Below are 14,368 nucleotides of genomic sequence, written 5' to 3'. Positions count from 1 at the left end.
TTTTTATGGAAAAATATGTCAGACGTTTTCATAGCCGAGCACAATGATTTGAAAGCAGTGCAGTATCTGAGTATATGAGGGTATTTTTAACGATTGGGATGAGACGTGTGTACTCTAAACTGAATATTTCGTGATCCACCTCTTCTTTGAGGAGGTCATTTTCTCACAGCCAAGCATATTTTTGATGCATAAAATAGATGCAAACAGATACTAAGGGCTTCAAGCTACCATTATCTTTGTGGAGTATTTATGCTACATTTATCTCTGACTAGAAGAAAACAGCTTCAAGGTTTGAAAGGAATGAACTGTTGGGCACTTACCTGATTCAGTTTGGGTAAATCCTTTGCATTCTTTGATTTTGACCTATTTTCTGGATTCCAGAGTCTCAGATAATTACGGTTTTCTTGAGAATTTGCCCTCTTCCCTAAAACCCAAATATTAAGAAATAAGTGTTCAAAGGTCAAGAAACCAGTGTCTAACCAGCAGGAAGGAAAACATATAGAAGAATCTGTACCTCTGTCGGGTTTCAGACTCACTGTAACGAAGCCATCATCTGAGCTGTGTTTGTTTCTGCTATCCAATCCAACTACTACCAAGAAATATTCAGAAGAAAAAAAGTATTAGAGTGTTATGGAATAAACACATAGATTTAGCATTCGGTAGAGTTGCCTGATTTAGCAAAACAAAACAAAACCTCAGCACACTGAGTTAAATTTGAATTTAAGATCAACAACAAATCATTTTTTAGTATAAGTGTATCCCAAATAGTGCATGGAACATACTTATGCTAAGCAAATTATTTTTTGCTTACTTGAAATCCAATTATACTGGGAGTCCCATATTTTATCTGACAAGCCTATTTCTAGGTGAAGAAATAACTCCCCCCAGAATTCTTTGTCACAAGTGGGTTTAGTGTATAATTAGGAAATAAAGAGATGATGTCACATCATCTTCAGTACTTAAAAAAAATAGTAGTGCTTGCACCAGTGAATGAATGTTGATTTCCCTCCCCCTTTTTATATTGTCATCTTAACTTTGCATACATGAGATTGATTTTCTGTCAGGCCCCACAAAAGATCAAAAACTCACTTTCTGAAAGGAAAGTAAAATCTATGTTGCTAAAAGAAAACGAATGTTACATGCTACAAAATTCCTTCAGAATTATAATCTGGCATTTCAAAAATATCTATATTTTAAAATTTTCAACACAAAGCAACAGAACTTATGGAATTAGAAAAAAAAAATTTTAAGTGTATTTTAATGATTATTAAGTGCTGTTGGCATTCCTGAAGCATTCTGAACAAGTGAATCCTTTGCTGAAATGAGTGCCCGCTAAGAAAGACACAGCTAACATTTTGCAGCTAAAATACGATTGCTAGTGATGTTGAGAATATTGTAGGACGTGCTAAGGCTCGATGCTAACAGCCTTACTGCATTATCTCATGAAATCCTTACTACACACGGAATGACAGCTATCATCTTCATTTCCCACAAAAGGAAACTGAAGGCGAGGAAATCTGCCTGAGGTCACCTACGTAACAATACCCAGAGCTAAGATTCTGTCCCAAGCTCCGACCCTCAATTTGTTGCCAATAATGATAAGACTGGGTCTGGCTCACTCCTCTCTCCTCAGTCGTGTAGGTGTTCGCAGTTTAAAAGGAGGTCTAAGCTGTGCATGTTTGGGGGTGGCAAGATTTAAGAGGCAAAAGGACCCAGGAGCAACCCATGTTTACTTCCAGACTTAGGTGGAGCCATGAAGCTGCCCTGATGATGGGTAGATACGTCAGTGCAGTCACAAGCTGAGACGTTGCTTAGATCATACACAAGAAAGCAGCACACGACTCAATATATACACCTGGAGATACACACAATGAGTTGGATCACGTCTATGTAGACCTAACAACCACACAGAACAAGGGTGAGCAAACTCTTTCCGTGAAGGGCCAGAGAGTAAATATTTTAGGCTTTGCAGGCCATACAGTCTCTTCCTACCACTATAGCATGAAAGCAGCCATACACAATGTACATCAATGAATAACAGCTTGGCTGTGTTCCAATACAACTTTATTTATAAGCACTAAAGTTTTAATTTTATATAATTTTCCCCTGGCATGAAATATTATTTTAAGAAATGACATTTAAAAATGTAAAAAGCCATTCTGGGTGCACAGGCTGCATAAACAGGCAGTGAGCGGGATTTGACTGCTGGGCGGAAGTTTGCTGACGGCTATTACATAGCACAGCCATATAAGAGAATGCTTTCTGATATAAGTGCTGGAGCCAATTGTGGCTAGCAGCATAACAACAGGATGACATTCTTAATGAGCCTGACCCTAGCAGGGAGAGGGGGCCAAGTATATAGCTTTGCAGGATGTTTTTTTCTAAGCCAGTGGGACACAATATCCATGCTTCCTATAGTTGGCGGAAGTACCTGCTCCCAATAATTGCCGCCCATCTTCAAAAATTTATAAAGTAACATGTTAGGCAACTGTATCCATATACTTCTTTGACTGACTAGCTATGGAGGCAACTTTTTCCAATAACGGGGGATCTGTGGAAAAGAACTATAGTACCTTTGGGGAAGACAGTCACTTACCATGTGTGCATTCTGGGGTGATATCTTCAAAGAAGTACTGAGTTGCTTCAAAGGCAGAGTCTGGCTCATCTTGATCAGAAGACGGCTCTAGAAAGGGGAGGAAAGAGAATTTGCATATTGGCTGGGCCAGGACTCATGAGTGTATTTTACTTGTTAAAGGAATGACAGGGGAAGGTGAGAAGCTAAAGTTACAAAGGTGGGGTAGGGTCACATCCAATGCCTACTGCCTGGAAAACCTTACCGGGGGAGGGGCACACTCCATTTCTAACTCCACCCTCCTTCTTAATGACCCCACACCAAAGTGTCACTTTACATTTTCCTAAATCCTGTGGAATGATGCTTTAGGAACCAAATTTTAGAAACTTGTACACTATAAAGATAATTCCCAAATCTATAGTGTTACCCTATCTCTATCCTAGTGCCAATCCCGTGTTTTTTTTGTTGTTGTTGTTGGGTGTTTTTTTTTTTTTGTATTTGTTAGATATATCCCAGCTGGAAGCTAACCTTATTTAAAACTTAACTTACATCCTCACCATTTCTGTTGTTTCTGTCAGGGGTAGAACTCTCCCCTACACTCGGAATCTGAGAGTCTCCTAGTCTCCTCTCTCTCTCACCACCCTGGAATCCCATGTCACCAAATGCTAGTTATTCTTTCTTTTGCAGAAGCCCGCTCTTTGCTTTTGACGCAACTCATAGTTCAGACAGGTAAATGACCATAGACTCAGGCACAGGCTGACTCAGGAACTCATGTAGAGTCATTATTCAGCTCATTATTAGTGACGAATGGGCAATTTTGTATGTCAAAAAGAGGCCATCAGGTCACACCAAAGGAGAGAGAGAGATTGAGAGATTTCAAGCCAGGTCGTGGTTACAGGTGCATGTGCCGCTGCTCTGGGCGGCTCACTTACCAGGCAAGACATGCATTTTATACAGGAGTTTGAGTTTCTCTGTGAGGTCCCCATGGCATGCGGCACCTAGAAGTCACAGAAGTACCAATGTGAAATGCATCGTGTGTGCTAGGAACCCCTCCAGGCTTAGCATTCCCCTGAGAAGTCTACTTTTTACAAATTGAAACCAAGACACCAGGTGACAGAAGGTCTGGCCAGGGCATATGTGGGTTAAGAGCGCTGGATTCCTGGATTCCTGGTTTCAAATCCTTCGTACTTAACTCTGTGACCATGGGAGAGTCGGCCTTGCTGTAACTCAATTTCCCCTTTGTAAGGCAGGATGATAAGTAAAGGATTCTACCAGTGGTCTCAATATCAGGACCCATGACCTGTGAGAACTCAATGTGTTAATATGTATACAACATTGAGAATAGTGCCTGGCACATAATAAACTTATTAATTAGCAAGATCATGTGAGTAAACCTCAATGCCCTAAATAGCTGTTAGAGTTCAGAAATCATCTCAAAATATATTTGAGATTGCTTCAAATTACTCATTTTAGAAATCCTTTTGTTATTTTGAGTTCTCCTAAATGTTTCTTCATTTTAACTTATTCTAACCTGCCATTATATCACCATAACTTCAATGAAAAGAATCATGTTCCTTTTTCCTTTAACTTCCATATGTGTATCAGGAATCGGAAAATCCTTTGTATGTATCTATTCTCAGAGCACCTACTTGAAGATCAGTTAGATTTGGAAAAAGAAGAAAAAGAGGAATTATAGAATCTGAGTTGGCAGCGACATCGGGGGTTATCTTGTCCAACCTCCCACTTAGCGTAGGGCTCCCACACAGCCACAAGGTAGGAATCTGCTCGAACATTGTCAGGGACACGGAGCTCATGACAACCAAAGGCATCTTATTCCACTGACATAGTCTCTAAACACCGAAAGTTCTTCTGTGATGTTTACTTTAGTCTCAGGACCCTTAACCTGCAGACTCAGCTTTCCAGACACCGTAGAGTGTAAAACTTTTGTCTACGTGCCTATGTCATTTTTTGGGAAGAAAATGCTCACAGTCCGTATGCGACCTCAAAGGATTACTTAACTTTTCTGAGCTTCCATCCCTCTCACTGAAAACAGACATAACAAAAGCAAGCAGGTAGGTAATAAAGCAGAATAGTAACGACACAAACTGTGCCTCCAGGGGGGCTGGGTTTAAACTATGGCTTTGTAGTTGTGTGCCTTTACGCACATTAAGCACACAGAAAGCATTAGGGCCGTGCCTGGCACAGAGTAAATGATATAAATGATATAAACAGTATAAATGTTAGTTATCATTACTGTTGTTACCCCAACGGGCTTTTGTTTGGATTAAGTGCAAATTCTAAGGCAGCAGAACAGTGCCTGCACTTAGCAAAAGCTAGTTCCTCTGCGTTCCCCCCTTTGAAACATATTTATGAGTACTTTATACAAGTAATTCTTCTTACCTAAGAGGACCCATCTACACCCCATTTGCTTTTTAAAAACCATTAGGCTCCTTTGGCCTTGAAGCCTTTCAGTTGTTATTCTTAAAGATTCTGGGCACTTTTTGGGGATCATTACTGGCTCTATCCTGACACCTTCATCTGTCTTTGGACACGTCATTTTAAAGTACATGGCCCAAGGTCACAGAGTGGCATAACTAGAATAAAAACATTTTTTCCTTTTTATCACATTCTGGTAGTCTGACACAATGCCTGCCAAGTGCACAACCTCGTATCAGTGGGCCAAGCTCAACTATGAGAGTCCAATAGAATAGAGGGCGGGGAACAGGTCAGACAGCAAGGCTGAGGGCGGAAACTGCACACTGCTGTGAGATGTGGGTGTGCGCTCTCAGGGTGGATCGTCCTTCCTCCCTGCAAAGCAGAGAGGAAAGGCTTCCACTGAGACTGCCGAGCTGTAGTAGTGTTTTTCAGCCCTTTATTTAAAACATCACAAAATGTTTCTATGAAATTTTATGAAACATATTATATATAATAGAAACATATATATTCTTTTTGCCAAAGAAAAGCAATCCACCCAAACTTTTCTTTTTCTCCTGTAAAGTAACCACATATGTGGATTCAGCGTTCCAATTGGCATTTATTGTCTTGCGAATTCTCTGATAATGTATTTGTAACTAGTGCCAGAGACTATCTAATGTAGAAGGCGACGCTTTAATCTTATAATATATCCATGAACCAAAAACAGATTTTACAATCAGTTTGCAAACCATCAAAGGCACTCCTGTGCCCTCTGACCCCAATCTCCTGAGGCCGTGCGCCTGAAGGCAGCACTGAACCCACCGGGGTTATCCACCAGCCCCTCCCAATTCATGCAATCACATCACATCCTTACTTAGTCCAGAGACAAACTCTCGGAAGTTAATCAGAGAGTCTCCATTTTCATCTAATAACTGGAACAAGCGGGAGGCCAGCACGTCAGAGTGAGTCCCACAGGCCCAGGGAAAGAGAAGCGCAAACATCCCCTTGAACTGCTCAAAGTCAATGCGATACTGTTCGAGGTAAGGCAGGCTGGGGTCGTGCCTGTCCAGGGCATTGCTGCTCCCGCCCCAGTAGCAGCTGGTTAGATGCTCTGCCTAAAAATACAAAAACAAAAAACCCAGGATGTTATTGAGGCCTCTATCTCACAGCAGACACCAGGAAGAAAAGACCCAATCTCAAATGTGGAAAAAGGCTTCTGGTCAACCCGTGTGCATCTCCTGGGGCCCTGCTCTGGTCTCAGCACCCCTCTGTCTTTTTGTTCTGCATAGATCTCCACTTGACTATCCTCACCAGCTCCATGGCAACCATCTCTGGAGTTAACATCGGGAATGCAAGATCCAGTTCAATTACTGGAGTAGGTGAAGAAAGAAAACAACCCTCCTCCCTCCATTTTCTTCCTCCTAATACACGTACTCCCAAGCGTGCTGCCAATAACTGCCAAACATTTTATTTATTTAAAAGAAATAAAGAGAATGTTAACCTGAAAAGGATCTGTAATTTAGGCCATGAGACCACCTTGTTCTCCAGGTGAAGTCCAGCGGTCTAGTGGCCCACTCATGTCATCCAACCCCTTAGCCAAAGCAGATCCTGAGGAGATGGTGCGTTTCCGAGCCTAGTTTAGTGTCCCATAAACCCCCTGCCTCTTGTTCACCAAAATCACATAAATATCATTGCCTTACAGTATTTAAGCTGTAAATGTGTGGTCCTCCTTTTATACACATTGAAAATAGCTCCAGAAAAATTACGAGCAGCAGCCCCTATGGTCAGGGATCTGGAACCTATTTCTGTCCTTGGAAACAAGGCAGCCTCTTTACTCATGAGGTCGTATTGATTCTGGTAGAAACAGCTGCCCATTCTAGGAAGACCACAAAGATGAAACATGCAAAAGGACTGGAAGGACCCTCCCCTCCACACACAGACATTTACAGCTGGCTCTGGATGGTAGGTGGGGGTGAGGAGAAGGTCATGAAAAGGGGGACTTTAGTTTTACTTTATTCCCCATTGTACCGAGTATTTCATTACGAGCATGTATAAATATTGCAATAGAAAACAGCACTTTCAGAACAGATCTCTCCCCCTTATCCAGAGGTTCTGAAAAGGGGACAGGGAGTCAGTTGAGAGTGTGTAGCATTTCCGTTTTGCTCTCACTTAGAAAGGAGCAGAGAAGACCAATGTCTTTACCACAATGGTTTACTGGGAATTGTAGCTAATGACCTAAAAAAAGAGAGGACTGGGAGTTGGGAGGAGAGGAGGAAGGAGGTGTGGAGAACACAGCCAAAACCAGGTTTTCTGCAGCCTTGGAAGAATAAAGGGAGCCTCTCAAAGTTCACCAGGGTAGGGAAGCGACAGTGGGGAGGCCGGAGGGAGGGAGGCAGAAGCTGAGGTCCTAGGGGCTGCATGGGTGGAGCTGTACCCTGAATTATCACCGGTGATGCCCAGCAACCCTGAGAGGCGTGTGTTGTTGACACATCCCTGGGAGGGGTCCACTTGACCTAAGTGACATCAGTGGATAAAGGTTATCCAGAGCATCTCCTCTTAACTAAAGCACCCAAGTGATTCTGGAACCCTCCTGAATGTGATAAAGGCACGTTCATGGTGCTCACAACCATCAGGAAAGACAAGCCACACAGATCATCTCCCTGCTCCGTGATGAGACTGCACGCTCCACCATTGGTGGGGAGGAAGGGAGGGACAGGGGCCCAGAGACTGAAAAAGGACCGAAGGGCCAATTTGGAAAGAGTTCAAAGGAAAGTAGGGCAGAGGGGCCCTGGACCACGTTTTCCACCAAATCTGCCTCAGGGTGGCAGCCTTTCACTTTTTCCAACAAGTTTTAACCCAAAGCCTTGGAAGACAACTGCATCTTTCCTTTGTATCTGCAGGAAAAGCCCCAGAAATTGGCCTTTTAAAGGACTACAAGGTCTGGTAGGGTGGGTGTCTGACATATAGTAATGTCTCCATAAATATTTGTTTAAATGAATGAAAGCCAATTGAAGTGTTCAAAAGACCCGAAAAAGAGTCCATAACTGAAGTTTGTATCTTGGTTCCACAGCACGGAGACTCCTTCCCCATTCCTCACACCAATAAGGGTGTTGGGTTCTTTCTCAGGGTGCTCAGTAGACTTGGGGAACTAGTGTTTGTCAACAAACACTTGACAGGGTTTATGAGCACAGCTTGCTTTCTTCAGGCATATCCTCAGGGTACAAATGACACACCTGGTACCCGGAGTGCACAGGCAAGAATGACACGATGCCCAGGTGAGAGGACATGGCTTCAGCGATCTCTGGATCAGGGACTTCGGCACAACCCACCCTGGCCCTTCTTTTCCTTGTACCCCCAGAAGCTGGCCTCTTCTTTCTAATGTCATAGCCTTTTTCACTATCCATCCGTGCTCTTGCTACTTCCAGCTGCTACGCCCGCTTCTGTTTAGTCACTCTTGGCCCTACTTCCTCACCACCCTGTGAAGCAGATTTCTTCGGGTCCTCAGCATCCCTTTAAAATCCGATCTCAATTGGATCATTATCTTTTGCTCCAAGCTGGATCATTATATTTTTCCTTTATGAAACAAAGAGGGACCCCTTCTTTATGGCCAATCAACGCACACTGAGCAATTAGCTACAGGGCTTTAGATGTGTGGATGAAACATGAGTGAAATGGTACACTACAGAGACTTCACCCTCCAGTGCTGAATGGAGGCGGCTGGGGGCACGGGTGTCCACGCTGTTGGTCATGCCACTGGGCTGACAAAGAACACCAATGGCTCTGAAACCTCCGTGTCTCTGTGCCCAATCAGAAGCATGCAGAGTGTACTAGACTGATAATTGATCACGATTTACCTATGTACTCAACACACGTTTGGAACACCTGCTGGGTACAGACACTATACTAGCTACCAGGGAAACAAAAATACGTAAAACAGTGGTAGCTAACAGGCAAATGGGAATATTAGTGACAACATTCCCAGCTATCACCTTCACTGATTCTAAGATCTATTCGTGTTCAACTCGGATCTTTATGCTTGTGCCTTTATGGTTTGTCCCTGTATTATCCTTGCAGTCCTCAATGCAAACAAGTTTAGTTCTGGCATAAAAGACACTATACACAGCAGGCTACCCAATTCGAGATCATGATAAAATTGGTACCTGCCTAACAGGCATCTTTTAAAATTTGTTTCCTGTCAATTGCCACATTTTCACTTACGATGTTGATAATGAGGGTTATGAATAAAATATTTTTTCTAGAAAAAAAAAATTCTACATTGCTTTATTTACTAATATAATATTTTCTTATTTAGGAACAAGACTAGTATGGGCTGAATTATGAAATGGAAATTACAGAAATTTAACTAATTTGGCTTTGCCTTAGCCATTTGGACAGCTTTATTTGTATTTTAGCTAAATACCTCATTTTAAGGCTATTTTAATATAGATTAATATAGGAAATTACAATTTACAAGGCAGAATTTAAAATCAATTGCCATTGTTCCAATGAGTACTAGAAAGTACTATTCTATTTGCTTAAGACTAAGGAGACAGCTAAAATATTATATGGAGTGGAAGAAAGCTAAAACATCAACTAAAGTGGGTTATAAGAATATGTTTATTTTTTCACATTAAGTATTCCATTTTTATATTCTCAGCTCTAGCTTTCTATTTATGCATGTTGAGACTCATGTCATCCCCTGATGATTTAACAGAAAAATCTAGAACTGAATTATAAAGTGAATTCTTTTATTCCCCCGAATGTACACGAATTTACTTGGAAACTCACCTTGAACAGAGCATAAAGTTCCTCTAACTCATCAATGGTAAAGGAAGTTTCTGTCACAATGGTTCGTACCTATAAAAAGAATAAACACCATGAATTTCAGAAACTCAAAAATGCCTTGTTGGGCAAATTTCTGATCTTCTTCTTTTAAATCACCTTCAGTCTGTCAAGCCAGAATTTATGAGCTGGTAGGAGTGTGGGGAAGGAGGGAGGAAGAAGGCTACACACCATTTCTCAAAGGACTTACCACATTCCGTTTCGTAGTATCTTCCAGTGTCTGGATCACCTTCAGTCTCTGTTTGAATCTCATCTGCTCAATCAGATCTGCCCGGATCGTTCCAAATTTCTGAAAAGAAGTAATTTTGGTATTTCTGAGAAATCTGCTATAGTACACATGCTGTGTCTGCAGGATTGATGGAGATACAACCCTGATACATATGAGAAATTTCTGGTCACACAACAGGTATCCTAGACTATACCTTTATTTACTCTATTACCTTTATTCATTTTAAAGCCATTTAACAACCATAAATAAATAACAGGAAATTCTCATGCTTCTGAACCGCTGAACTAAATTTCAAAGCCAAATGAGTCTTCCTTACATCAATAGTTCATGAGGGGAAGTAAAGGGATTAAATAAAGCTACAAGGGCCATTTATGTACGAAAAAATGCTTTAAAAGAAGGCTTTTTTTTTGACAAGGAGAAAGGAAATATCTAAAGCTAACTATTAGCCTGGGAGGTCGGAAGAGACGTTGATGTGAGGCTCGCTGCCCATGATCTCTAGCTCAATACCATTTTCCTGGTCCAGAAACCCACCGTGTTTGTTTCAGGATGGCAGACATGGTGAGCTAACTATCTTTTCAACATTGCCTGAATGTATGTTGAACTAAATTTTAAAAACCAAATGAGTCTTCCAATTTGAAGGTAGAAAAAGAATACGTAAGATGTTACGTGTCTTAGTTGTGCAGAAGAAAAACAAAGATACTCTGCTTAAAGTACGAAACTTAACCCACGGAAGCAATGGCTGCAATGGCTAAAGACACTTAAAGGATAAAGGAAAAGTTGACAGACAATATCAAGTGTTGGCAAGGATATGGTGTAACCAGAAGACTCATGTGCCGCTCCTCAGAGTATCAATTGGTACAACCATTTTGGGAATCTCTCTGGTAGTAGCTAAATCTGAACACATATATTCCTATTACCCAGAAATGCTTCTCCTAAGTACACACCCAAAAGAAAAGTATATACATTTTTACCAAAAGACATGCAGACATGTACTAGAATATTCGCAGTGCCACTATTAGCCAAAAACAAGTAACCACTTAATGCACATCAACAGCAGCATGGATAAATAAATCATAGTACTATCACACAACGTGTTACTATGCGGCAATGAAAATCATCAATTTGGATAAATCTCACAATCATAATGCTGAGCAAAATGAAACAGAACCACAAAGGAACAATTTTGTCTAATCCTATTTACATGAAGTTCAGAAACAAGCAAAACTAATCTATGACGTTAAAAGTCAGAAGAATGAGTAACGTTGGTTGTATAGTGACAGGAAGGGGACACAGGGCACTTCTGGGGTGCTGGTATTGATCTGGGTAACATTTACGTAGTATGCTAAACAGGTTTAAAAAGAGTGCCTTTGTACATTCAGACTATGGAATACTATTCAGCAATTAGAAAACAAAACAATACAACTATTGCTATATACAGTGACTTGGATGAACCTCACAGAAATTGTGCTGGATGAAAAATGACAAATCTCAAAAGGACATGTATATTACATGATTTTATTTTTGTAATGATCATGAAATAATGTAATTATAGAGATGGAGAACAGATTAGTGATTGCCAGTGTGAGAATGGGGTGAGGGAGGGTGGTTGTGGCTATAAAGGGGGTCACATGCAATGGTTTTCTGTGATGGTTCAGCTGAGTGTCCTGATTGTGTGGCGGTTACGCAAGGCTATGCATGTGATGTGATAGCACAGAGCTGTCTTGGGCCTCACGCCAGAGATTCAGATTGAACTGATCTTGAATGGAGCCTGAGAATTCATATTTTTAAAAGATTGGCTTTAAAATATTTCTGAGTGATTTTAGTGCACAGGCAGGATTGAGAGCCACCAATTTAATGGTTAGGAGGGGGGGGGGAAATGATAGGCAAAAGTTTGCGGTGTTTCTCTTTAGGGTGACCCGTACGGCATTGATTGGAGAGCCATTGGAAATTTATGAGCAGGGCAGTGATACTGAGCAGAGAGGAGAAAACAGAAAAGCAATCACTGTGCATTGAAAGACCAGGCAATGTAGGTTCTGATATTAATAAAAGGGCTTGTTTTCCCAGACAGAGGAAGGAAACTGCTGTGTCCTGCCATAGGACATTTGGCAGCCTAACGGCCACCATTAGGGACCGGCCAGACAGGATGTAAATTGAAACCAGCCCTTGGTCTCGTCTCCATTCTCTGCTCTTTCCCATTAAAAATGGGCCAACTGCTGATTTCAGCATGATGTTAGCTTACCTGCTGTCAAGAATAAAGCTGAGTGAACGCATACTAAGCTGTATCACTTTGGTCTAGAATTCTCTTAACAATAAAGGTTTCAGGAGATGCCTTTAGGAAAACAACCTATAGGTATAATAACTATTGCCTTTAATCACATGGACTCTTTTTCTGGATTTTTCTGGAAGAATCATCATCCAAAATTTCCGACAGGGTGCTTTCCAAAAGTCCTGGGGCAATGATTGTTTTTTTAAATGCCTTATGATAACGAATTTTGGAGAGAGTAAAGTGAAACAGCCATTCTCTGTTAGTGGAAGTATAAATTGGGACAATCTTTGTGAAAACTGGACAGTGTGTGCCAAGAGCTTGGAAATCATTCACACTTTTTGATCTATTGCTGTAAATCTATTCCTAAGAAAATAATCATAGATGTGATATTTGTGTACGAGTTTATCATGTAATATATATCATATTATATATATCTAATAATACCATATAAGTTTGCCATATAATACCAAAAATTTGGAAGCAAGTAACGTAAATGTCCAACAAAAGGGGACCAGCTAAATAAATGTTGGTACCTCATTAAAATGGAATACTAAGAATCGATTGAAACCATTCCTTCAAACAATATGTAATATCGTAGAGAATGCTTATATATGTTTTAAATGAAAAGGAATGTTACAAAGCACTTTTTAGAAGGAACTTATTTTTTAAGTGTTTGCTACAAATATAAAAACATACTTGAGGGAAATATAAAATGCTCATAGTGTATATATTTCTTTCTTCATATTTTCCCACAGTTCCTACATTTTAAAATAACAAACATGCATTACTTTTATGATTCCAAAACATACTAAAATGCTTTGTTTTTTAATATACCTGGTGTGTCAATTAAAACAATAAATTACCAGTCTTTCTCCCATGATGAGTTAAGGACAATCATTTCTGAAAAGACTTCTGGATCCATACCAATTTTTTTTAAAGCCCCAGTGTCTTGACTCTAAGAAGGACTTTCTGACCTCGGCTTGTCCTTCACCATTTGTCCCTGACCCAGGTTGTTGGGAGTTGGAATGCTGACAATCACCAGTGCTATAATCCTAAAACATCTGTAGAGGGCATAGTGTGCTCAGCAGAATATTCATGCTCTTTCTTAATGATAATTTCTGTAAAAGTCCGCAGAGCCAAGGTCAGCAAGTGAAGAAACCATGAGGAGCTACGGGCACAGAGTCCTTGGGGGCTCCACACACCATCAAATGCTATGAGGCACATGGCACCGTGGTTCATTCATCCCTAGAAGCTCTACTTTGGGATTCAAGAACAGGTCCAGGGGCATGAAGGACCAGAAGGCCCCCTCCCCCACCACACGAGGCAATTCTAGAGGAATCCTAGGCCTGGCTCTTCTCTAGAATGGTGCCCGGTGTTCTCCATGTCTTGGACTACAGAGGATTGGCTTATCTACGTCAGAGGAGACCTAAGTACTTGGCATGAGAACAGAAAGGGAACTGATGTGTGCGGGTCAGCCTCCCGAGGTCTGCTCTGAGCCACCCTTCCTCACTCCATCCAGCATTGAATCTGAACTGCTATTTGATCGGGATTCAGGGTGGGCATAGTAAAGAACGTCAGGGCAACATCTTGTCATGCCATTGGCTCTATGGCGTTACACTCAGCAGAAGTCACGGGCCCCATTCAGTGTCCATCTCTGCAGCTCAAAGCTGTCAGCTGGCAAGTAGCTATTTGCTCCGGCAGCTATTCTCAGAAGGGAAGAGGAAGCAGGCACACCCATGGGTTAGCAATGGCAGTGTGTGGCACCCCTCCAGCCAAGCCCCTCATGGCAGGCCCAGAGCGCTGTGACACTCTGCCAGGAAACAAGACCTACCTCATAGGAAGTTCTGATGAGTCTGAAGATGTCCACCTCAGGGTAAGGCTCCACGTCATCACTGAGCAGGGAGTGCAGGTGAGGAATGGGAGGCAGCGTGCTGTCTTTGTTGGTCACACTGTCTAAATACCTGGAAGAAGAACGAATCAGAAGTTACGGGGAGTCTCATCTGGAATTCTCCCATTATAGTTGTCCACCCATTTTCTGCAAACT

General features: G+C 41.5%; 1 protein-coding gene across 1 annotated transcript in view; it reads right to left on the bottom strand.

Annotated features, from left to right (window-relative positions):
* Nucleotides 1-14,368, bottom strand: part of TBC1D9 (TBC1 domain family member 9) — an 85,642-nt gene that overhangs the window by 2,694 nt on the left and 68,580 nt on the right. The window contains exons 13-20 of the mRNA XM_019730800.2: nucleotides 14,156-14,285; nucleotides 10,020-10,118; nucleotides 9,776-9,844; nucleotides 5,862-6,102; nucleotides 3,505-3,570; nucleotides 2,597-2,683; nucleotides 515-589; nucleotides 321-424 (exon numbers count right to left, since the gene is read on the bottom strand). Coding sequence (XP_019586359.2) covers nucleotides 321-424; nucleotides 515-589; nucleotides 2,597-2,683; nucleotides 3,505-3,570; nucleotides 5,862-6,102; nucleotides 9,776-9,844; nucleotides 10,020-10,118; nucleotides 14,156-14,285 — 871 coding nt within the window. The remainder of the gene's footprint in view (nucleotides 1-320; nucleotides 425-514; nucleotides 590-2,596; nucleotides 2,684-3,504; nucleotides 3,571-5,861; nucleotides 6,103-9,775; nucleotides 9,845-10,019; nucleotides 10,119-14,155; nucleotides 14,286-14,368) is intronic.

Source organism: Rhinolophus sinicus, linkage group LG07, assembly GCF_036562045.2.
Source record: "Rhinolophus sinicus isolate RSC01 linkage group LG07, ASM3656204v1, whole genome shotgun sequence".
Taxonomy (NCBI): domain Eukaryota; kingdom Metazoa; phylum Chordata; class Mammalia; order Chiroptera; family Rhinolophidae; genus Rhinolophus; species Rhinolophus sinicus.
The sequence above is the reverse complement of the archived record's forward strand: the minus strand, read 5'-3'. Positions and strand labels throughout refer to the sequence as shown.